The 24,238-nt window shown below is 39.7% G+C and overlaps 1 protein-coding gene across 15 annotated transcripts in view; it reads right to left on the bottom strand.

Moving 5' to 3' along the window:
• SEC24D (SEC24 homolog D, COPII component) overlaps positions 1-24,238 on the bottom strand; it is a 120,265-nt gene that overhangs the window by 84,352 nt on the left and 11,675 nt on the right. For 8 of the 15 annotated variants that reach the window (XM_081493395.1, XM_081493384.1, XM_081493472.1 and 5 more), the window contains 5 exons: positions 21,102-21,231; positions 15,343-15,491; positions 13,514-13,780; positions 13,123-13,250; positions 4,509-4,620 (listed from right to left, as the gene is read on the bottom strand). In XM_081493395.1, the coding sequence (XP_081349521.1) occupies positions 4,509-4,620; positions 13,123-13,250; positions 13,514-13,780; positions 15,343-15,491; positions 21,102-21,231 (786 nt within the window). Of the gene's footprint in view, positions 1-4,508; positions 4,621-13,122; positions 13,254-13,513; positions 13,781-15,342; positions 15,492-21,101; positions 21,232-24,238 lie in introns of all 15 variants that reach the window. The other 7 variants (XM_081493360.1, XM_081493351.1, XM_081493451.1 and 4 more) reach the window with 1 other exon arrangement.

Here is a 24,238-nt window from a genome sequence, read left to right as displayed (position 1 = left end):
GAGTTACCACTTGGCCCACTGATGTCCCTCTTGAGTATATATCTGGAAAAGATGAAAACTAATTCAAAAAGACAGTTTTTCATGCACCCCAACCGGTACTTTCGCCTGGAGAATCCCGTGGACTGAGGAGCCTGGTAGGCTACAGTCCATGGGGTCGCTACGAGTCAGACACGACTGAGCGATTTCACTTTCACTTTCCACTTTCATGCATTCGAGAAGGAAATGGCAACCCACTCCAGCGTTCTTGCCTGGAAAATCCCAGGGACGGGGGAGCCTGGTGGGCTGCCGTCTATGGGGTCGCACAGGGTTGGACACGACTGAAGCGACTTAGCAGCAGCAGCAATGTTCACTGCAGCACTCTTTATAATAGCCAAGACATGGAAGCAACTTGAATGTCCATTAACAGATAAGTGGATAAAGATATGGTACATATATACACAATGGAATATTACTCAGCCATAAAAAAGAAATAATGCCATTTGCAGCAACATGGATGGACCTAGAGATTATCATATTAAGTGAAGTTAAGTCAGAGACAAATACTATATGATGTCACTTATATGTGGAATCTAAAATATGATGCAAGTGAACTTATTTATAAAACAGAAACAGAATCACAGACATAGAAAACAAACTAATGGCTACCAAAGGAGAAAGGGAGTGGCGAGGGATAAATTAGGAAGTTGGGAGGAACATATACATACTACTATATATAAAATAATCAACGAGGACCTACTGTATGGCACAGGGAACCATGCTCAATATTTTGTGATAACCTATAATGGAAAAGCATCTGAAAAAGAATATATATATAAAACTGAATCATTCTGCTGTACACTTGGATCTAACATGATACTGTAAATCAATTTAACTTCAATTAAAAAAATAAAATTTTAAAAAGTTTACTAATAAGTAACAGCAAATAAGCCAGAGAAAGGGGCTTCACATCAAATGGGTGTGACTTGGCCAACTGCAGGGCTCCCTCCATGCCAGGCGGCTCTCCATTCTTGCCAAGGGCTGGGCTGCAGGCTGTGGAGAGCTGATGACAATCAAGACCTTGCCACCTCTTTCCTCCTCTTTCTACTCCTTCCTCCTACTCTTCCCCTATATGGACTATATGACCCAGCAGTTCCACTCCTAGGTATACATCCAAGAGAATTGAAAGGAGGGACTCACAGAGATGCGTGTATACCAATGTTTGTGGCCACAGCTATGCACTGTAGTCAAAAGATGGAAACAACCCAGACATCCTTCAAAAGATGGATGGATAGACAAAATGCAGTATATACATAAGAGTGAGTATCCTTCAGCCTTAAAAAGGAATGAACTTCTGATACATTCTACGACATGGACAAACTTTGACAATATTATGCTAAGTGAAGTAAGCCAGACACAAAAGGACAAACATTATACGAACGCACTTACACGAGGCATCTAGACTAGGCAAACTCAGAGACAGAAAGTCAACCAGAAGACACCAGGGACTGGCGGACTGGAGCAATGGGGAGCAATGGTTTATTGGGCAGACAGTTTCAGTGTGGACTGATAAAAAAGTTCTGGAAATGGATAATCATGATGGTTCCACAACACTGAATTGTATACTTAAAATTAATAACACAGCAAATTTTATTTTACGTGTATTTAACCACAATTTTAAAAAACCACCTCTATGTTAAAAAAAAATACAAAAACAAAAAACTCTGCAGGTGTTGCTCCTTAACACATGCACTCTCTCTCACTGCCAGACCTCAGCATAGCCATCTCTGCTGACTGGCGACCTTCTCCTCTCCCAAGCTCCCCACTTTTGTTCTGGCCCACACCTGCTCACTCAAGGCTCAGCTTAGTTGTCCCCGCTCTAGCAGCACAGGCTGGCCTAGTTACCGCATGTTTAAGTTCCCACAGCAAAATGCATTTTATCCTTATAACACTATCATAATATTATAATATTAATATTTAGTTATACCTTTTCCCTGCCAGATTGTGCACTCACTTAAGGATAAGACCATGGGACTTTCCTGGCAGTCCAGTGGGTAAGACTCTGTGCTCCCAGTACAGGGGGTACAGGTTTGATTCCAGGTCAGGAACTGAGCTCCTATATGCTGCATGGCGTAGCCAAACAAAGGAAAGAAAAATAATAGAACTGCGTCTTTTACTTCTGAATTGAGGCAGTAGGTGAATAGTTAAGAGCATGGCTTCTATCATCAGAATGCTGGGATTCAAATTCTAGCTTTGCTTCCCATTAGCTGAGTATCTTGGTAAATTACCTAAGCATTCTGGGCTTTAGTTTCACATTCTGTAAAATGAAGATGAGATTAATGCCTATCTCAGTAGGTTACAAGGAGTTACAAATGAATTAATACACATAAAGTATTCAAAAGACATCTCATTGCATAGCAAACACTTAATAAATATTAACCACAATGGTAATAGGTACTAAATATTTGCTGAATGAGTGAGTGAATGAATGACTGAACAAGTAGGATCCTGCTCTATGTAGCTCATGGCCTTGTAGGAAAGATGACCCAAACCATTGTAAAATTTAATGGAACAGGGTTATAATAGGAGTGTCTATGAAGCACTGTGGGGGAAGAAATTGGAGAAGATTTCTAAGGGAAAATTAAATTGAGTTTGGAAGAACTAAGAATTTCCCAACTAAAAGGGTTAAAGTTATACATACCAAGTACATTTGTTCAATAAATATTTGTTGGGTGACCATTATATTCTAGATACCAGGTGAATTTCTAGGGGTACAATGGTGAACAAAAACAGTACTAATCTGTTGCAGAGATAATAGCACAAAGTGAGAATCAGTGACATGCGGGGAAGGGGGTGAGTTTAGTATGGCTGAGGCAGATGTAAAGAAAGAAACAGGTGAGAGATGAGGCTGGTAAGGAATAGTCATTAGGCCTGTAAGGAGCCTCAAACTAAAATATTAAAAAATACAAATGTAACATTTACTATTAGGCTGAAATGAAACTGCCATTTTTGTAGGTCAACAAAACAGAAAAAATCAGCAATTTCATGCAGCTCAACCTACCCGGTCATAAGTACTGAATAAATATGAATTCATTTAACAAGTCTGGATGGATTCTGTAAGTAATCAGGAACAAATCACTTTTAGTAGAGGAAATGAAATAATCTGAAGTCTGTTTTAATAGTAGTATCTCTAACAGTAATATCATCTGTAATCTATATCAACCCCTTCTACAGGTCAAGACCCCACATACATATAAAGATGCTTCCATGCATGCACACCAGTCCTGAAGGAAATCAATCCTGAATATTCATTGGAAGGACTGATGCTGAAGCTGAAGCTCCAATACTTCGGCCACCTGATGCGAAGAGCTGACTCATTGGAAAAGACCCTGATGCTGGGAAAGATTGAAGGCAAGAGGAGAAGGGGGCAACAGAGGATGAGACGGTTGGATGGCATCATCAACTCAATGGACATGGGTTGGAGCAAGGTCCAGGAGATGGTGAAGGACAGGGAAGCCCGGTGTGCTGCAGTCCATGGGGTCGCAAAGAGTTGGACACGACTTAGTGGCTGAACAGCAACGCAAGCATACAGACACAGGCACACACACACAGAGTCACCTTTAATCCTCACACTGGCCCTGCAGGGCAGTCTTAGTCCTCACATCTTACAGAGGACAACACTGAGGTTCAGAAAGCTGGGATAAGCAAAGCTCAGACAGTAAGGAAAAGAACCTGGATTTGCGTGCAGGTGTGCGAAACTCCTAATCAGAGCTCTTTCTGCCTCACTGGGCTGCAAGCTCTGAAAGGACAGTGCTGAAGGCAGAACACAGGATGAACTAATGAGAGGGGAGTCCCACCAGGAAACTGGCTGACTCAACAACTCTGAGATGAGACAACACACCTGCTTGTGTACCAATATTATATTTCTAGAACCGAGTATATAATCCATCGAATTCAGAATCTAAGATGACGCATTGCATCAGGCAGTATTTTAACTTGCCATAAACAGAATAATATATTCCCTGATTAAACCTGCACAAAGTTTAACAGAAATATGAAACTGATAGCAAACAGGGGATAGAGTCAGTAGAGACAGAGCTTAGCCTCTCCTCATCCAGTTTTAAAATGGGAAACCGGAGCCCCAAACATTAAAGGACTTATTTAAAAAATGTCACTGGGGCTAGAACCAAGTCTGCTGGCTTAATTAAATCAAATATTTAATTCCCTATTGTCTGCTCATGCCATCCTGCCAGGTTCTCATTGTAGTAAATAAATTAAACCAAAGTAGGGCATGAACAAATTTAAACCCATAAATTAAAATTTTAAATTTTCTTAAACTTGTAGATTTTGACAAGAACTCAGCTGACAGTACCTTCTCCATGCTTGATTAGTGACAATTAGTTTCTGTTACCAGCTATAAAGGGTTGCCCATCAGTGAAAGCATTATTGGAGGGTATCAGTGCATTTGCTTTAAAAAAAAATGGTGAGAAATACTAAGACCGCAGTAAAAAACCTAACTGAGAGAAGAATACCTTGGTCTTGTATCACACAGTCTGTAGTGACCAGTGGAGGGATCTGGCCTCTGGTGTTGGTGGCATACACTTGTCCCCCTCTGGTGGCTCTGTCATTCTCGATCACCTGGATCTGTAAGCAAGAGATCAAGGGCAAGTTAAAGTAAGTTTAGACTTCTCAACATTTCCCTCTTATTATACACACACACACACACACACACACACACACGCAAAGGCATTTTCTAAATCCTTTCAGTTGATTGCAAATCAAACTCTCATTGAGAATCCATCATATCTTCAGCCTCACTTTTGTTTACTTTCACAACCTTAAGCCAGTAGCTTCCAAATTCTATTCTGTAATACTCTTGAGCTCCAACTCTGATCTTTCAAGGAAATCTATTTTTATTCAATTTGTTTCTTGGGATCACAGGTAAAGAGTTCTTTGGGAAAGGATTCTCACTGGAAAAGAAACTGAAAATAACACTTTTTAAAAAAATAAAATACTTTCTGCAGTGAAAGAAAACTCTAAAAAGCTAAAAATAATTACATTCAGAAGAAATGATTTACAACATATAACTTCAAGAAGCCCTGACTTATCTCTTCAAATCCCTCTTAATCTTTAATTTGCCTTTCAAGTTTCCCCCACCACATCCCTGCTCCTTATGACATAAGAAACAAACAATATCAAGTGTTCCCGTATGTTTTTTGCCTACCATATAGAGATGAGAAGAAAGAAAAGTCCCAAAGTTTTGTCCTCTAATTTGGAAACACCTTATATTTCTCTACTAAAACTTTTATTGATAAAGATACAGGCACAAAATATTGTCCTTCTGTTGTAACTGTCCAGGGATTAGTTGCAAGGAATTCTAATAATAAAAGGATCTTTCTCTTTCTCTTTATCTTCTCCCTGCCCTCACTTCTTTCTTACAGGGAAAAAGTGACAAGAAACTAAAAAAAAAAAAAAAAAAGGAAGGAGTAAAAATTTAGAGGGGAAATTGGGGAGAAATGAGATGAGTGTTCAGAGTGGAATATTTACATTGGAGGACATGCAGTTTAAAGACACTATTAATGTGAGGGGAGATCAAGATGCCAGAGTAGAAGGGCATGGGGCTCACCTCCTCCCACACACACATCAAAAATACATCTACATGTGGAAGAATTCTCAGAGAATACTAACTGAAAGCTGGCAGAAGATCTCTTACACAACCAAAGCCGCAAGAACGATCGCCATTGCAACTCTGTAGTACCAAAGGATGAGAGTGGGGAGGAGGAGTTAGCACAGGACCTGTGCCCCTGGGAGGTAAAACTGTTATTATATGCAGATGACATGATACTCTATATAGAAAACCCTAAGCACTCCATACCAACACTATGAGAACTAACAAATGAACTCAGGAAGGCAGCAGAGTACAAGATTAATATACAGAAATCTGCTACATTTCTTTAACAATGAAACATCAGAAAGAGAAGGAAATGGAAAGATATCCCATCTCTTGGACTGGAAGAATTAATATTGTCAAAATGGTCATACTACCCAAGGCAATCTACAGATTTAATGTGATCCCTATCATATTGCCCATGGCATTTTTCACAGAACTAGGAGAAATAATCGTAAAATTTATATGGAACCACAAAGGACCCAGAATTACCAAAGGCAACCCTGAGGAAAAAGAACAAAGCAGGAAGCATAACTCTCTCAGACTTCAGACAACCCTATGAAGCTACTATAATCAAAACAGTGTGGTACTGGCACAAAACCATAAATGGATCAATGGAAAAGAACAGAGGCCACACACCTACATTCAATTAAATCTTCAAGAAGAGAAGCAAGAATATACAACAGAGAACAGTCAGTCTTTTCAGAAAGTGGTGCTGAGAAAACTGGATAGCTTCATGTAAATCAATAAAGTTAGCACAATTCTTCACACCACATACACAAATAAACTCAAAATAGTTTAAAGACTTAAATATAAGACATGACACCATTAAGACTCCTAGAAGAAAACATAGGTAAAACATTCTCAGACATATATTGTAGCAATATTTTCTTAGCTCAGTCTCCCAGGGCAAAATAAATAAAAGCAAAAATAAACAAATGGGGCCTAATCAAACTTAAAAGCTTTTGTACAACAAAGAAAATCATAAAGAAAACAAAAAGACAACCTATGGACTGCAAATGATGTGACTGACAAGAGGCCAATTTCCAAAATATCCAAACAGCTCATACAGCTCAATATTAAAGAAATAGACAAGCCAATCAAAAAATGGACAGACCTGAATATTAATAGATATTTCTCCAAAGATACACAGATGACCAACAGGCACATGAAAACATGCTTGACATCACTAATTATTTACAGAAATGCAAATCAAAACTAAAATGAGGTAAATCACCTCACACTGGTCATTATCAAAAAGTATAGCATCACCAAAAAGTCTATATATAATAAATGCCAGGGAGGGTGTGGAGAAAAAGGAACCCTCCTGCATGGTTGGTGGAAATATAATTGGCACAGCTACTATGGAAAAGAGTGTGGAGGTTCCTCAAAAAACTAAAAATAGAGCTACCATATAATATGGTAATGCCACTCCTGAGTATATATATCTGGAAAAGATAAAAACAAATGAAAAAAGATACAATGCACCCCAATGTTCTTAGCAGCACTATTTACAACAGCTAAGACTACTGGAAACAATCTAAGTGTCTACCAGCAGATGAATGGACAAAGAAGATCTTGTATATACATATACAATGGAATATTATTCAGCCATAAAGAAGAATGAAATATTGCCATTTGCAGCAACATGGATAGACTTGGGAGATTATCACACTGAGTGAAGTAAGACAGAAAGACAAATATATGATATCACTTAAATGTGGAATCTAAAAAATAATACAAATGAATTTATTTACAAAGCAGAAACAAACTAACAGACACAGAAAACAAATTTATGGTTACCAAAGGGGAAGGGGTAGGAAATAAATCAGGAGTTTGGGATTAGCATATATACATCACTACATATAAAACAGATAAACAACAGGATTTACTGTATAGCACAGGTATCTGTTTTCAATGGAAAAAAATCTGAAAAAATATGTATAACTGAATTGCTTTGCTGTACATTTGAAACACAATATTGTAAACCAACTATATTTCAATTAAAAAAAAAACTACTACTAATATGAAAACTGTCTCCCTAAACTCGGAAACGTTACCTGCTCCATTTCCCCTCCCATCTCGTCCAATCCATACCCCAGTTGGCATTGACATCACTGGTTTCTACAGCATATCAGAGATAGATTTGGCCTGCTTTTATTTATTTATTTATTTATTTTTATTTTTATTATTTTTTTAATATAAATCCACATATTTCTCTTTAATTTCATAGGATTTAAATTCTTATTCAATTAAGGGTATTGAATATGCTCCAAACACAACTACTGTAAGATACAAATGAGACTAAAAGTTACCAGAAAAGAAAAGAAGCAAAGAAAAGAAGCAAACGGAAAAATCAAAACACTGTAATCACACTCTGCATTTCAACCACAGGGGTCATCTGGTTTCTTCAAAACTGGAGTAGTTTTTCTATTATCAACATTTACTGTCATTATTTCAACCAATGAAGTGTCAAATATGAAAGTGAGGTAAAAACCACAATAATCTATATATTGAACATAGATAGCTCTCAGTCTCCAAATAGACTTTGCTTCCAGAAAGTTTGTTTTAAATTAGGCAGTTGCAACTTACAAAGCACTGCCTCCAAAGAAACAAAGATAAGTGGTAATTATACACTTCTAAATAAACACACAGCTTTGCTAGAATACTACAAAGAGAGTAAGAAACATAACCATTCTAGTAATTTCTAAATTAATAGTTTTTATTGGATTAAGCAATGGTTTTTTTTTTTCTGTTAGTTTTTTTTTTAAGTTGAAGCATAGTTGATTTATAATATCGTATTAGTCTCAGGTATACAGCAAAGTGATTCATATGTATATATTCTTTTTCTGATTATTAAAAATAGAGCTTTTATTTAAACCTCAAATCCGTGTTCTCAGAAAACAGCTTAGATATAAAACACCACAGAGAAATCTCAATAGAGGTTTTGAGTGTGCCTCAGTTATTAAAGGGTTTCAGCTTGACTGACAGTAACGCCTGATAATGCTAATACCACTTCAAAGTTTATGGATTTCTTTTTCCTCCAGAAGATGTGCCCCTAGAATTACTTTCACACTTCTCTGCTATGAATAGAGTATTCTGCTCTCATAAAATAGAATCAGGAAAGAGAAAAAAAGAAAGTGATTTTCCTGAGATAAATGAACAAGACAGATAAGGGAGGCAAGATAATAAGATGCATGTGCACAGCTAAGGCAGGCTGCTTAAAGCAGAACTATAAAGCTCAAATTCTGGATAATACTCCCACTGATTAGAGAGTGAGGAAGAGTTTGATGGTGATACCAGTGTCCTCAACTCCAAAAATATGGATTAAGACCACCATCAAAAAGTGTAGTGAGCCCTTAGCTCAGGACTGGCATGCAACAGATCAGAAAATATGATTTCACATCTTTCTTTCCAAAAGGAAGAATTAATTTAGTTAGCAAAAGCATTCTACTTTGGTAATAAGAATATAAACAGGTTCCATATGGCATTGCTATTTCATTACTCTTAAGATAAAAATACTATTGGACTGATTTGTATGTGTATATTTTAGGAGTCTGAAATAAATCACAACATATACTGCTTATTGCTTTTGTTGTTAACATTCATTCAACAAATATGTGAGTGCATACTCTGTACTAGGCCTTGTTCTGTGTGTTAGAACAAAAGCAAATTCTGGACCTCTTGGAGCTGACATTCTAGTTTGGAACACAGGAGATAAATGCATACATAAGATATACCCTATGTGAGGTAATAAGTGCTATGGATACGAGCGACGTGGATAAGAAGCAAGTGAGACCAGGGATGAGCAAAGAGGATGTGAAGGAAACGCAGAACTGAGCCACGCTCTGCATCTATGTCGGGGAAGAGAATCCAGGCAGAGGGAACAGCATGTGCAAAGGCCTAGAGGCAGGAGGACATTTGGCTGAGGAATAAGAAGGAGGATGGTGTGACTGATGCCATGGAGAAGAGCAGGGAGGACCCAGGACAGAATGGTGTGTGTATGTGCATGTAGCTAGGTCACGGTACCCAGTTACAAACAGCAGTCCAGATCTTGCTGTGAAGGTATCTTTTAAAAATATATGATTAGAATTTAATCAGTAGACTTTGAGTGAAGCAGTGCGTGGGCCTCATCCAACCTGCTGAAGAATGAGGAGAAAAAGAGTAAGGTCCCCGGAGGAAGAGAGAATTTTGCCTCCAGACACCTTCAGACTCCAGCTGCAACATCGGCTTTCCCTCTGTCTCCAGCATGCTGGCCAGCCCAACAGATTCTGGTCTTGCCAGTCCCCAACAATCAAGCAAACCAATTCTTTATAAACTAAATTTGTTTCCATATAGAGACATATATCCTAGTGGTTGTTTTTTGTCTTTGAAAACTCTAACATAGCGGACATTTTCTGGGAGGCTGTTCTGAAAGGCTATAGGGATGGATTCCAGGGCACACGTGGAGGGGACGGCCTTGGTTAGGAGTATGGACAAGCTTATTCACACTAACAGCGGGAAGAGGGATAATGGGCACAGACATGGCGAGACATGGAAATGAAGCATGCAGAGGTTCTCTTTGCATTTCTTCTGTTTTCTCAGAAGCAAGGTAATCATTAAAGAGTCAGAAAAGGGAAAGGTAGTATCAGAAGTTTCAAGAGAGAAGAAATGACAGTCATCCAGGGAAATGGAAGTGGGTGAGTTGAGGTGGGTGATGGTCTCCAAACTTGCAGCACATTAGAATGAATAGAGAAACTTTGAAAAACCCCAAGGCCCAGTACAATTAAATCATAATGTGGGGGGCTGGGAGCAAGGCATTAGTGACTTTAAATGTTCCACCAGTTAGCATTTCACGCAGCCATGTTTTAGAAAAACATAACAAAATGTTCACTTTAGTTTAGTGGTTATGAATTCAAAGTGAGACCAGTAAGCATGGCATGCATCTTTCTTAAGTTGTCTTCAGCATCCACAGAGTAGGTGGAAAGTTAGTTTAACAACAAATGGGAATTTTCTAGATGAATTCAGTGGAGGGAGAGGGCAAAGGAATTCAGAGCAGAAGACACAAGGGAAAGATTTATAATTATGGATCATGTAATCTAAGCTGCATAAGAGAAGTGAGAAGATGAAGGTGACGTGAATCAAGAAAAAGTGGTAGATTGTAAATCCTGGTGGGTGAAGTATTACGGGAGTTTGAGTCCTAAAGGGAATGAGCTGAAAAGATAAGAGGCAGTGGTTGGAGGATGGGATGTTTTCAACTGAGACTTTGAAGGTACACAGTCATTGGTAATGACAGGATCCACGATAAGACTAGATGTGGGGTAGATGAAAAGCACATTGGGAGAAAAGAAGATCAAGAACTGAGAGACACTGGATATGGAAGATTCTACAGACGGATAATAAAATTGCCAATAACTGTAACAGAAACAGTATTGGAGAGATTAACAACAAATCGGGAGTCAAAAGCATCAGAGGATGAAGTGAAATGACCTAGAGAGTCTGCAGATGTTACATACAAGCAGAGAAATAAGAAGTTAAACTGTAAATCACATAAATACATGATACTTCTTCAAGTGGAATAATTTAATATTGGGTTGGCCAAAAAGTTCGTTTGGGTTTTTCCATACTATCATACAGGAAAACCTGAATGAACATTTTGTCCAACCCAATATTAAGCTAGAAAAGTAATGGCTGGAAATATGATCATCAATAATGGTACTGCATATGGGGCTTTCCCAGGGGCTCAGAAGGTAACGAATCTGCCGGCAAAGCAGGAGACGCAAGTTTGGCCCCTGGGTTGGGAAGATTCCCTGGAGAAGGAAATGGTTACCCACTTCAGTATTCTTGACTGGAGAATTCCATAGACAGAGGAGCCTGGTGGGCTACAGCCCATGGGGTCACAAAAGAATCAAACACAGCTTAATGACGAAACAACAAAAACACTGCATATAGCAAAAGAATTGATTAAATTAAGAATTTTGAGAGATGATGCTTATTGTAGATTATCTGGTGGACCCTAAATGGAATCACATGCAACTTATGAGAGAGGCACAAGCAGTTTTGAGATCAACACCTGGAGGAAAAGACACAGGGAAGAGGGAAAGGTGATGTAACAACAGAGGCGAAGACTGGAATGATGAGACTACAAGGCAAAGAATGAAGAGACAAGGAACAGGCTCTCTCACAGAGCTTTTGGAGGGGGCACAGCCCTGCCTACATACTGACTTAAGCCTTCCCACCTCCAGAGCTCAAAGAAAAGACATTTCTGTTGCTTTAAGCTACCAAGTTCATGGTACCTGGCTACAGTAACCACAGAAAATGCACAGACCATCCTAGACCATTCAGACTCCAGCCAAGCCTCTAGTTGACCCCACATGCACAAAGCAAGCCCAGCCAAAATCAGTCAAATCCCGCCCAGATTAGCAAACCTGCCCAGACTCATGAGCGTTAATAAATAGTGCTTGTGAGCTACTAAGTTTTCTGATGATTTGTTAATACAAAAGTTAGGTTATAAATAATATAAAATATAAACATAATATCTCTTAGTGCTCTTTAGTCTCTTTCTAAATTTTTCTGCTCGTGTTTATAAAACCACTTCAAAGACGAAAGTTAACTGTAAACAATTTCATTCTTACTCCAAAGGAGTTTATATCCCTGCTCAGAGCCATAAGATTTCCAATTTCTGAGCAAACATTTATAACCCTCCGCCACTGACATCAGGCTTTGATATATGACTTGCTTCAGCCAAGGACATGTGAGCGATTTTGACATGTGTTACATCTGACTGGAAGCTTTAAGAGCTATTGCACCTTTTAATCAGTTTTCCTCCTTTTCTCCCTTTGTCATGATAATACATGTTCCCAGGAGGGATGCCCCTTCACTTTGGATTCTGGAGTGATAAGGGCATATGGAGCAGAATCTAAAATCAAACTGCAGCTAATGCAGCTTACATGTAACCTAGGTGATAAATAAATCTTTGTGGATGTAAGCCAAATTGAGGACTGTCTGTTATGCAGACTAAACCTAATAAAGCTGACTGATACAGTTACTAAAGAGTACTCCTCTAAAGAAAATCACTTCGGTGGAGGAGAATAAGTTAGAGCTCTAATTTTATTTAAAGTAGTTTTAAAAAAATATGTAAAACACTTTGTACTTTCACTCCTATGGGTATCCTGAAAGGATCTTTTAGTGTCTCAAAATAGCACTTTTATATAGAATATATTCTTACTATAAATGAATCATTAAGTATCAATAAATACTGCTGATATACATGAGAATAAACATCAATGGATACTGCCAAGATTATATGATACCAAAGAAGTCCACCCAGGCTGCCTCTCTCCTGGAGACCTCTCCACCCCATACTTACACACAAGGAAGCAAGCCTCACCCATGCGATGGGTATTGGGCTCGGACGATAAAGGACAGGGTAAACGCTGATAACCTGAATGAAGAGAGGGTTCTTTGTGAGGGAGACGGTGAGTGAGCAGAGCACTTACTGGGCTGGGAACGGAGTCGGGATCCAGCTTCTTCGGGGGCTGCGGTGGGCCAGCCATCTGTGCAGGCCCTCCCGGGAAGCCTCCTGGGTAGGGGAGCTGTGCGCCCGCCACTGGGGGCCCATAGTTGGCTGCTTGGAAAAAAATTTTAAAAGAAATGACTATCACCCCAAAATGCAGACGTGGGGCTCACTGACAATACTATGCTGTTCAGTCAAGCATGCTGCATTTTTCATATTAAATAAGGCAGGGAATTAAAAGCAAGTATCTACAGTTCCCCTTCTCTTTTTACTCCTTACCCTGTTCAAAAATAGTAAGGGATAGATGTCTAGTAACATAGGAACAAACCTGATTTCCAACTAAGGGTACCCCAGGTAACCCAAGGCTACCTTACCCTGCTGTGCAGGATATCCAGGGCCCAGGGTCTGTCCTGGGAGAGGCGCAGGCTGGTATTGGGCATTCGGAGGAGCAGGCCCAGGGAGTCCGTCTGGTCTGTGCGTTGACGGAGGCAAGGGTGAGGCGCCGGGACCATTTAGCGCAGTGGGCGGTGGAGGGAGAACCTGAGATCCAGGCTGCAAAATGGACGGCTGTGGAGGCCCCTGGAATGATGCTGCTGATGGAGGGCCAGGCGGGCCCTGACTGGGGGAAGCCACCCCTGAACCTAGGCAAAAACAGAAGACCAGCCCACCTGAATACCACACTCCTCAACTCTTTAACTTCCACCACATATACACAACAGGGACACTCCTTTTCCTGAGTAAAGCAAGAAGGCACCCTTACAAGTCACTTTTTTCCCCCACAAGATGAAATCATCATTTGGAAAGTAACACAAATCCTATTTGGGGTATTTTATACAAGTGAAGAATTTAAAAAGAGCTACATTTATAATGATAGAAAATTAGAGGGATAAATTTTAACTCAGTTGCATCCACTTTTCATGATACATGGCATTAATTATCATGAAAAGTGGACTGGAAGCCTGGTGTGCTGCAGTCCATGGGGTCACAAAGAGTCGGACATGACTGAGCAACTGAACTTTGTCTGGTACAGAGTATAGAAAATCATACAGAAGAAAAAAACTTTTTTACATAACAAGCATTATTTACTCAGGTCAATAAATTATTTGCATCCTGTGCTTGACTTGATAGAATGGATTTTGGAAGTAGGAAAAATAATGAAGAAGGGATTGGCAAATAAAATTCTATCCAGTCATATTTGAAATTGTAGAACCAGATTATTTTTTCCTTTCTCTGATGATGTGAAGCTGAGTTGCTGCTTTGAAGATTTATCCATTTTGAAATCAGTAAAAGGAAATATTCTGAGGGGATACTGATACTGAAGGGATACTGATACTTTTAAGAAACTAACTATAAATAATGAAAACATTTGTCATCAAGATCAATGGCTGACCCTGAAGCTGCTGCAGTGAAAATTTCTATGGCTCTTACAATATACAGCATTTCTATTGATGTACATCTCAGTACTGTAACTGTTTTCTCTCCTATTATTCTTTTCTGCCTCACAACATCTGAGTTTCCATTCCTCGCAAGATCTAAATGCAGAATTTAAAATGCACTGTGAAACAAAGAGTATTATATTTTTGATTTGTGGGCCTCATAATAAACACAGGGTTAAAACTCCTTCTTAAAGTAATGTCACTGTTCTAATGTTTATTTGTGAAGTATTTTATTTTTTATTGGTCTAGTGTTGAATGTCGGAGAAGACAATGGCACCCCACTCCAGTACTCTTGCCTGGAAAATCCCATGGACAGAGGAGCCTGGTAGGCTGCAGTCCATGGGGTCGCAAAGAGTCGGACACGACTGAGCGACTTCCCTTTCACTTTTCACTTTCCTGCATTGGAGAAGGAAATGGCAACTCACTCCAGTGTTCTTGCCTGGAGAATTCCAGGGACGGGGGAGCTTGGTGGGCTGCCGTCTATGGGGTTGCACAGAGTCAGACACAACTGAAGCGACTTAGCAGCAGCAGCAGTGTTGAACGTAAGGCATTCTGCGGGTCCTTCACTTACCTTGAAATAAATGGCAGCATGATTTGGAAAAAAAAAATTACTGCCATACATAATACAGATAATTTATATGAAAATGTCCAAAATTAGTTCAATATGGTATACCAGAGATATGTCTATTGTGAATGTGAGGAAAGTTTCTTACTAAAAATACTCATGAGACAAGGCAGTCAATAATCATGAAAAATGAAATTGTTACCATAGCTGTTAATGTGCATAGCATTAAGCTGACTGCCCAGCTGGGCAATGGATGAAGTGGACACTGGACTTGGATATGACGACTGTGTTGAGGGCGAGTATGGTGGATAGGAGTGGGCCACACTGTTGACAGGTGGAGGGCCAGGAAATCTGAGAGAGAAAAGGGGTGTTAATATCATATGCAAAAGAATGACATACAACAACTGTAAAATTAAATCAGCCCATCTAGTGGGCACTAGGAAAACGACTGAAATTATATATTACATCTTACCTCAATGTGAGCTCAAAATCAATCATGTAGCACCATCCCATATTTATGCTCACATGGTAAAGATATCAAGACACTTAGCCAAAAAAAAAAAAATTCTAATGGTAATCACTTAAGTTTTGGAAATCAATTTAGGAAGCTGAGTCCATTAGAAATCATCTATACTAGGGCTAATGATCAATAGGACAGAAATCAAGACAACTAAAATGCTTTGTTTGTTGACTGTATCTTTATGATCACTTAAAACTAAGTTTTTGAGAACTGTGTTAAAGATATGCTTTGTAAATCCATTGCTTCATAAAAAGAAATCATTTCATTTTTTCAAGAAATTATGCTCTTTGTCTTTTTCTTAAAACTCATTCATGGGGTTTCATAGACACATGAAACAATTGCACACAGGCAGAATGCACATATGCTACAGAATATATTAGCGACTGTAGTGTGAGGTACAGTAACAGGGTCTGGGCTAACCAGAGAAGGCGGGTAGTATTATTCACTCTTTTGAGAAAAAACATTTCCCCAACATGTTCAGAAATATTTCATAGATGTTAACAATATTTTTAAAATATAAAAATCCTGTGTTTGATTTTTAAAGAGATAGTACAGATAGGATGAAATACATTTCAAATAGAAGCAGGACAAGCACCCTCAAGTAATTTTTAACAAAAGGTTAAAGATTTAAAATACAGAATGAGAGACTGAACAACCATTAGCTATTACTTTTTGACCCATAAATGCCAATTTATCATTCATTGCCTAATACATATCCTAGGAGTTAGGCATCAGAAATTCACAAATTTTTTTTCTGATCAACCTAACTCTTAAACAGATTAGATTTTTTAAATTAATTAATTTTAATTGGAGGATGATTACAATATTGTGGTGGTTTTTGCCATATGTCAACATGAATCAGTCAAGCAATATTATCAACTTAAAAGTAAAAATAAAATAGCATCAAAAGGATAACTTTTATTAAATAACTTTTTAATAAAAATATTTTTAAAAGCTCTGACATACATATGAAAAGATTAACAAAACATCTTAAACATACAAAGTGGTTTAATATTTTTCAACTTTCATTACTTTTCTAAATTAGTTTATTCAAGGCCATGTGGATCTCAGAGCTTAGGTGAGAATCCAGGCCTCTGATTCCTAACCTAAAGACTTGCTGTGTGAGCTGGGACAAGCCACGTAATTCCTTGTAGCTCACAGTTTTCAACCCATAAAAATGGAATGGTCCCTTTCCCTGCTCTAAATATAATGTGGTTAGAATTAAAAATCATACAGATTTAAGTACTTCTCATTGATTACTCCATTTAGCATGTTTCTTGGCTAAGAAACATTCAATTACTTTTTTTGGCAAAAATGAATTCTATTTCTATATACTAGCAACAAACAATGAGAAAGTGAAAGTTTAAAATACACCATTTATAATACCATTGAAAAACATACAATATTGGGAATGAATTTAACAAAATAAGTGCAAAACCTCTATACTAGAAGATATAAATTGTTGTTAAGAGAAATTAAAGTAGACTTAAATAGAGGAATATACTTGTTTATGAATCAAAAGATTCAAAGTTATTAAGATATCAATCCTTTTCAAGTTAAATCTATACATTTAATACAATTATAATGAAAATTAGAATAGAAAAGCTCCAATTACATATTTTAATTAACTGTTTCACTGAATGTCAGAAAAGGTAATCAAAAAGAACCATAAAGGATTATAACCTGAGGATTAATCAAATAGCAGAAGTGAGCCTCAGTTTCACCCTAAACATCTCGAGAGATGTCTCAGTTGTCTGTAGACTGCTCAACCTCAAACACTTTTCATCAAGTTAACAACAAATTGCCTAAAAAGTGAGTGACATGCTGAAGTTTGTTAGAATCTGGAGGTAAGGTACCAAATTTTTCAAGATTTGATTGATACAAAATCTAGATTTTTAAATACTAAACCCATTGAATAAAATAAAAGCTCTGCCAAATCGTTATTGCTTTACACATACACACAAAAAAGAAAAAGAAAACAACTATGTGTTCCTCTTATTTTTCTTGTTTTCTACTTTTCCATTGAAAGCAATTTCTTGGTAGATTCACCCTAATAATAGCTTCAATTTGGGAAGACGAGTCTCCTTCCCACCTTCCCTCTCATGTAATTTCCCATTTCTTGGGTCAAAACAGAACACTTACAATTAAATTTTCCCTTAATGATTAAAAAATGGAAATTTAGGTTATAGATTTTATATAAGAAATTAATCCCACCCAGCAGTAATACGCTGGAGATAACTTTAGTACCATTTACAATTTTAAGACATTTATTCTGCCTCGGCCAAGATCAAAAAGCCAAATGACTAGGTATGATTTTCAAGTTTTAGGAAACTTTGAAATAGCAATATTTAAAAATAAAAATTATGATTTTAAAATTTAAATCAGCATAATGACACTGAATTGATCACGTTTTTATTCAACAGTTTAGATGTGGTAAAAAATGAAAAGACTTCTAGGATGGGTCCTCTCAGGACAAATGACTTCTTGAAGTGTTATAATCATCACAAAAAGGCCATGTGTGACCTATGATCTCTGACCACCCCTGTCATCAGACTGGAATGACTCACCGGCCCTGTGCCCCTGCACTGAACTGCAGACACAGGAATGAGTCCTATGAGGCTAGGGAGTCTCACCACAGAGGCCGAGCCTGAACGCTAGACCTCTCCATTTTTATTTTTTTTAACTTTTTAGTTTGTGTTAGGGTATAGCTGACTAACAAAGTTGTGACAGTTTCAGGTGGCCAGCAAGAGAACTCAGCCATACACACACATATATCCCTTCTCCCTCAAACCACCCCCCTATCCAGGCTGCCGCATAACGCTGAGCAGAGTTCCCTGTGGGATACAGTAGCTCCTTGTTTGGTTATCCATGTACAGCAGTGCGTACATGTCAACCCCAAACTCCCTAACTATCCCTTACCCCCGTCTTTCCCCACGGTCAACCATTAATTCAGTCTCTATAGCTCCATTTCCAACCTTTAATTCAGTGAAAGCTGAAGCAATTGAATAGTACAGGAGGAGAGAGAGATGGCGCAAAATCTGTCAGTGTCTCCCTAGGAATCATAACATAGGCAGATTCCTCAACTGAGTTGTGATAGGTAGCTACACTGAGCTGGCAGGCAAATCCTCATGACCACATCTTTATCGCTACACCCGTGATGAGGAAACCAAGGCGCACAGAGGCAGAGTGACTTGTCCAGCCAGAACTGCCTGAGCCACGAGTATCACACACGCCTGACCCTATCATCTCTGCTACTCATCACTGTGGCAGACGCCGTGCTGAGTGCACAACCACACAGCCACGATGGGTCTGATGGCCAGGTCCATGATTTACCTGGGCTTCCCTAGTGGCTCAGAGGAGACCCAGGCCCAGTCCCTGGGTCGGAAAGATCCCCTGCGGAAGAGAATGGCAACCCACTCCAGTACTCTTGATCGGAGAATCCCATGGACAGAGGAGCCTGGGGGGCCACAGTCCACGGGTTGCAAAGTGTCGGACACGACTGAGTGACTAACACACACACACACAAGCAATCTAATTCAAGCAAAACAAGTAGAAATAACCAAAAAGTTCAAAGCCATCTAGGCTATTTCTAGTGACTCAAATTTTAACTTCATAGTGGCTGTTCTATTTTTGAATTTCTTTAAAAAAATAATCTGACCTGCTTGACAGTTCACAACAATGTACTTCTCCAGAACTGCTCCCCTACATTCAGGACTGAGAATTCTATTTCCTCATTGTACAAGTGAGGAAAAGGAGATCTAGAGGCCTAGGAATGTCACCAGCATCACAAGGCTAATGAACCAGAGGGAGCATCTGGGTTCAACCTTTGTGTCCTCCCCTCAGGCTTCCCTGGTGGCTCAGAAGGTAAAGCGTCCACCTGCAATGCAGGAGACCTGGGTTCGATCCCTGGGTTGGGAATATCCCCTGGAGAAGAAATGGCAACCCACTCCAGTACTCTTGCCTGGAAAATTCCATGGACAGAGGAGCCTGGTAGGCTACAGTCCATGGGGTTGCAGAGACTTGGACATGACTGAGCAACTTCACTCAGGCCCCACTGCTACACTGTTGAGACCAGGGGCCAGTGGGGCATGTCCTGAATTGGGGCCTTTGACTTCTTGCTCCCTGTTCAAAGCACAATCCCATGGAAACCAAATTACTTAGACTCACTCATCCAGTGATCCCTACAATAACCTTCACTGAATCTCAGAGCTACCATTTCAATGGAAAATGTTATCAGAACAAGAACCAGGAGATGACAGCCTTATGAATGCCCTGTGAGTGATGATTTAAAATGTGCCAGAGGGAGTTTCCCCATTAACAGGGACCAGGTCTCCTTGGAAGGGTAACCCAAGGACCTCACCATCGGCAGGGTCCAGAGTCCTCCAGAGGGCCTACTCCCCTCGCAACTCCAACCCTGAAGCCTGACAACCTAGGAAAGGAACCTGGGAAACAAAGCCTCTGGGTAGTGATCCTTGGACAAATTCCAATGTAAACACTGTCTACCACTTAGCACTGGGATTCTCAACAGCAACACCTTCCAGGACAGACAACAATGGGGTTCCAGCCGGGAAGGTGTGAGGTGGGTTCCCTCCCCAGGGCACAGTCCCAAGGGGTTGCAGGGCTCCCAGCATGTCCCACATCTCACACCTTGGCTTCTCCAGGCCCGCCTCCAACTTCTCCCTTCCTTAATTTATAAACACAAACAGACTGATTTCCCATGTTGCTTTTAGTATCACCCTGCCCTTCAAGAGTCCTTCACTGGCATCCGTGTGCCTTCCACATCAAATCCACAGTCTTCACCACTGGCTGTAATCTGATTTAATTTTTTAAGTATTTATTCAGCACCTACTGGCATTGAACTCAGTTCTGTAAAGGATTTAAGAGGACAGATGATTTAAAATTTCATTGGAGAATATAAACCATAGACATCTGAAGGAATTACAGATTAATACAAAACACTAAGATGAATATGGGCTTCCCTGGTGGGTTAGTGGTAAAGAACCGACCTCCCAATGCAAGAGACGTGGGTTCAATCCCTGGATTAGGATCCCCTGGAGAAGGAAATGGCAATCCACTCCAGTATTCTTGCCAGAGAAATCCCATGGACTGAGGAGACTGGCGGATAGAGTCCATGGGGTTGCAGAGTTGGACACAACTTAGCAACCGAGCATGCATACACACAAGATGAATATAACTCCTAACTAAAAGCTACTGACACAAGTAATTTTCATTATTTATTTAACAGTATTGGTATTTTATTTATTAGTACTGGTATTTCAATGTCCTAACTTTTCTAAACGCTTTGTGTCCTGACAGTTTTACAGTAGATTCTTTCGTGGCATCAAGAGGTCAAAGTTTCAATCGACAAACCCGCACGTGCAAAAGAGACCTGTGAGACAATTTCAGTAGATTACACAGATGGGGGTTAGACTCCAGCTCACCTTTGTGGAGGAGGACTTTGCGTGTGAGCTCCATTCTGGCCAAACTGATGGGGTCCAGGAGGCGGATGGCCCTGAGGCAACATCCCCCCAGGGGGAGCAGCTCCCAGAGGCCCCGCTGGCTTTATCACGCCTGCAAGGGAAGGACAGGAGCTTAGAAGAGAGTGAAAGTGCAGGCAGAGAGGACACAAAGGTAACAGGTCAAAAATGGAAAACGAGGGGGTGGAGGGAAAGAACGGGTTATAACAGGGTCTCCTTCACACTTGCTTTAACCATCACAGACTCACCCATGCCAGGCTGCAGCATCACTATCTGACCGTCACAATGACAGGAGCACAGAAATCATTTCAACACTAACCAGAAACTAAAACAAAGGCAAATCTTTGTGTCTGGTAGAGAGGCACCCTGATAGATATACACCATCACATAAAGACTGCTAGAGCACACAGTGAAATGGGCCCACTGGAGATCAGACTACAAATCTGGGGAGAAAACAGTATGAGGCATCACAAAGCATAGTAATTCTAACTACAGGGGGGAAAAGGATTGAAAATGCCTGAGTTACAGCATGGGGAAAGCAAATGGAGAATAGCATCTGTTTCTCCCACGGATCCAGAGCACACACCTCAGAGTTAATAATTTTTCCAGGATTCCCACGGGTTGGGTGATAAACAGTTGAGGGACTGCTCAAGTCATCCCAGTTTCTCATACAAACTATGAGATCACATATGATCAAGATGCTCCCAGCAGTGCCCGTTTTAATTTACAAGCACCTCTTCTGCAACGGAGATCTTTAAAAGTTTCTCTTTAAAACTGTTCTCAAACATTTTTTCTCTCCTTCACCTAGAGAAATGGTGGTACAGGAGAAAAATCACTGAGCTTGGGTTAGAGCAGTGTGATGCCCCATCCAGCCATGCGGGGCAAGAAGTTTATCTCTGTGGGCCTCAGTTTCCCCTCACTGCAGAAGGAAAGCTTTAGACTTGATTACTTGTGACACCCCTTTCAGACTTCAAAAAAAAGAGAGAGAAAAAGTACATTTCTTCTACATGTTGTCCCTACTTCCATTCTGCTTGTTTTTGCTCCAGACCATTCAACGTTTTTTCTTCTAATTTTTATTGGAGTATAGTCGGTTTACTATGTTGTGTTAGTTTCAACAGTACAGCAAAGTGAATTGGTTACTATACATACGCCCACTCTTTTTTTAGATACTTTCCCCATATAGACCATTACAGAATATTGAGTAGAGTTCCCTGTGTTATAGTAAGTAAGTAAGTGTTTGTCGCTCAGTCGTGCCCGACTCTTTGCGACCACATGGACTGCAGCCCACCAGGCGCCTCTGTCCATGAGATTTTCCAGGCAAGGATACTGGAGTGGGTTGCCATTTCCTTCTCCAGGGGATCTTCCCAACCCAGGGATCAAACCCGGGTCTCCTGCACTGCAGGCAGATTCTTTACCGACAGCGCCCTCTGTGTTATAGAGTAAATCCTTATTAGTTACCTATTTTATATACAGTAGTGTGTATATGTTAGTTCCAATCCCCCAGTTTATCCCGCCCCTGCCCTACTCCCTGGTAACCATAAGTTTGTTTTCTTGTACTCGCTTACTTTTGACCCCATTTTCCTCTCTGGCACCATCACCAATGACCTCCTGGCTGCCTTCTGTGAACTCTTCCATTTGACCTCATGAAGGCATTTCATACTCAACATTTCCTTTCTTCTTTCATCTTCCTAGAAAGCTTATTCCCTTAGAGAGTAAGCAAAGTGACTGGATGACCCTACAGTGGCCCAGGAAGAATTTCTTATGTGGTCATCATAACACTCTGAAGGGCATGCTCTCAGATGCCTGGGTAATCCGGAATGAAACATAGCCAGTGAAGTAGCAGTATTCATGAATAATATTAGTGAAACTTACACAAAGGTTTCTTTTCTTAAAACTGAATTCCTCAAACTTGAGAAAAAATTTATATTAGCTTTACTGTCACAGTTTATTCAGCCATTTCCCATATACCAAGAACAAAAACAACAAATATTATTCTTATTTTTACATATGGTTTACACCTCAAATCCAACAGAGTTAGAAAAACATGAGACAGCGACACAGACTGGAGTTTGCATTCTTCCTGTACCACTAAATACCTGTGACACTAAAAAGATATTTTCTTTCAGAACCTAAACTTTTAACACTGTACCATGGCAACAGTGTCCCCTGCTTCTGTAGATCACTCTGAGAATTAAACTAGGTAATGGGCATAGGAGCATCCAGAACAATGCCAGATATATAAAGGGACTCTCTCAAGAAATCTTAGTTTCCTCACCCTGGTCATATGCTTTGCCCCCTTTTTTTCAAGGATTTATCAATATATTCTAACAAGACACATATATCATAATTATATGCACTCTTGTATTTTCATTCTTAAAACATTATTTTGGACAAAAATAGAAAATCTACAATACTAGCGCTAATGCAGTAATAATTAAAGGCACTACAAGAAACCAAAGATATTCTCATTCCTTAAATAGGTAAGCAAACAGCAGTTTCATCAGCAACCCTCTTATAGCATCAAAAAATAGTTCTCCGAGTTATTCACGTCCTGGTATTTTCATGTGTACATGAGATGCATATATTTATAAACCTGTTTCTAAAAACCAAACCAAACCAAAAACAGTTCTTACATACTCAAGCAGAAATGTCTCACACAAATCTTACTAAAAGAGTCTTTCCCTTTTATTTTTGGAAATCAACTCTATAGCAATGATTCAAATTCATCCTTGTTCAACATACATTCAATGTGCCTTTGAGGCACTTAGAGCTCTTAGGGAAGAGACAACCATGTAAACAAACAATTACAGTGCAGGTGACAAGTGTAAAATGCAGAGGAACTACCTAACACTTCCTATGGGAATCAAGAGAAGTTCAGAGAGAAAGGGCTGATCGAGCTGAATTTTGAAGAACAAGCACAGAGATAGGACAGGGGGTTCCAGGCAGAAGGCAAAGCTTAAGTGAAGATCTGAGAGAGTGGGGTGTGATCAGACAAAAAGTGAAGTGTTGACAGACGGTGGGGGAAGTGGCCAGAGCAGAGGCTGTCCAGGTTGGCTGGGGTCAGACTACAAAGTCCTGGGTGTCATTTGGACTCTATTCTC

The sequence above is a fragment of the Giraffa tippelskirchi genome, chromosome 1, assembly GCF_054371585.1.
Source record: "Giraffa tippelskirchi isolate mGirTip1 chromosome 1, T2T-mGirTip1v1.2.pri, whole genome shotgun sequence".
Taxonomy (NCBI): domain Eukaryota; kingdom Metazoa; phylum Chordata; class Mammalia; order Artiodactyla; family Giraffidae; genus Giraffa; species Giraffa tippelskirchi.
The sequence above is the reverse complement of the archived record's forward strand: the minus strand, read 5'-3'. Positions and strand labels throughout refer to the sequence as shown.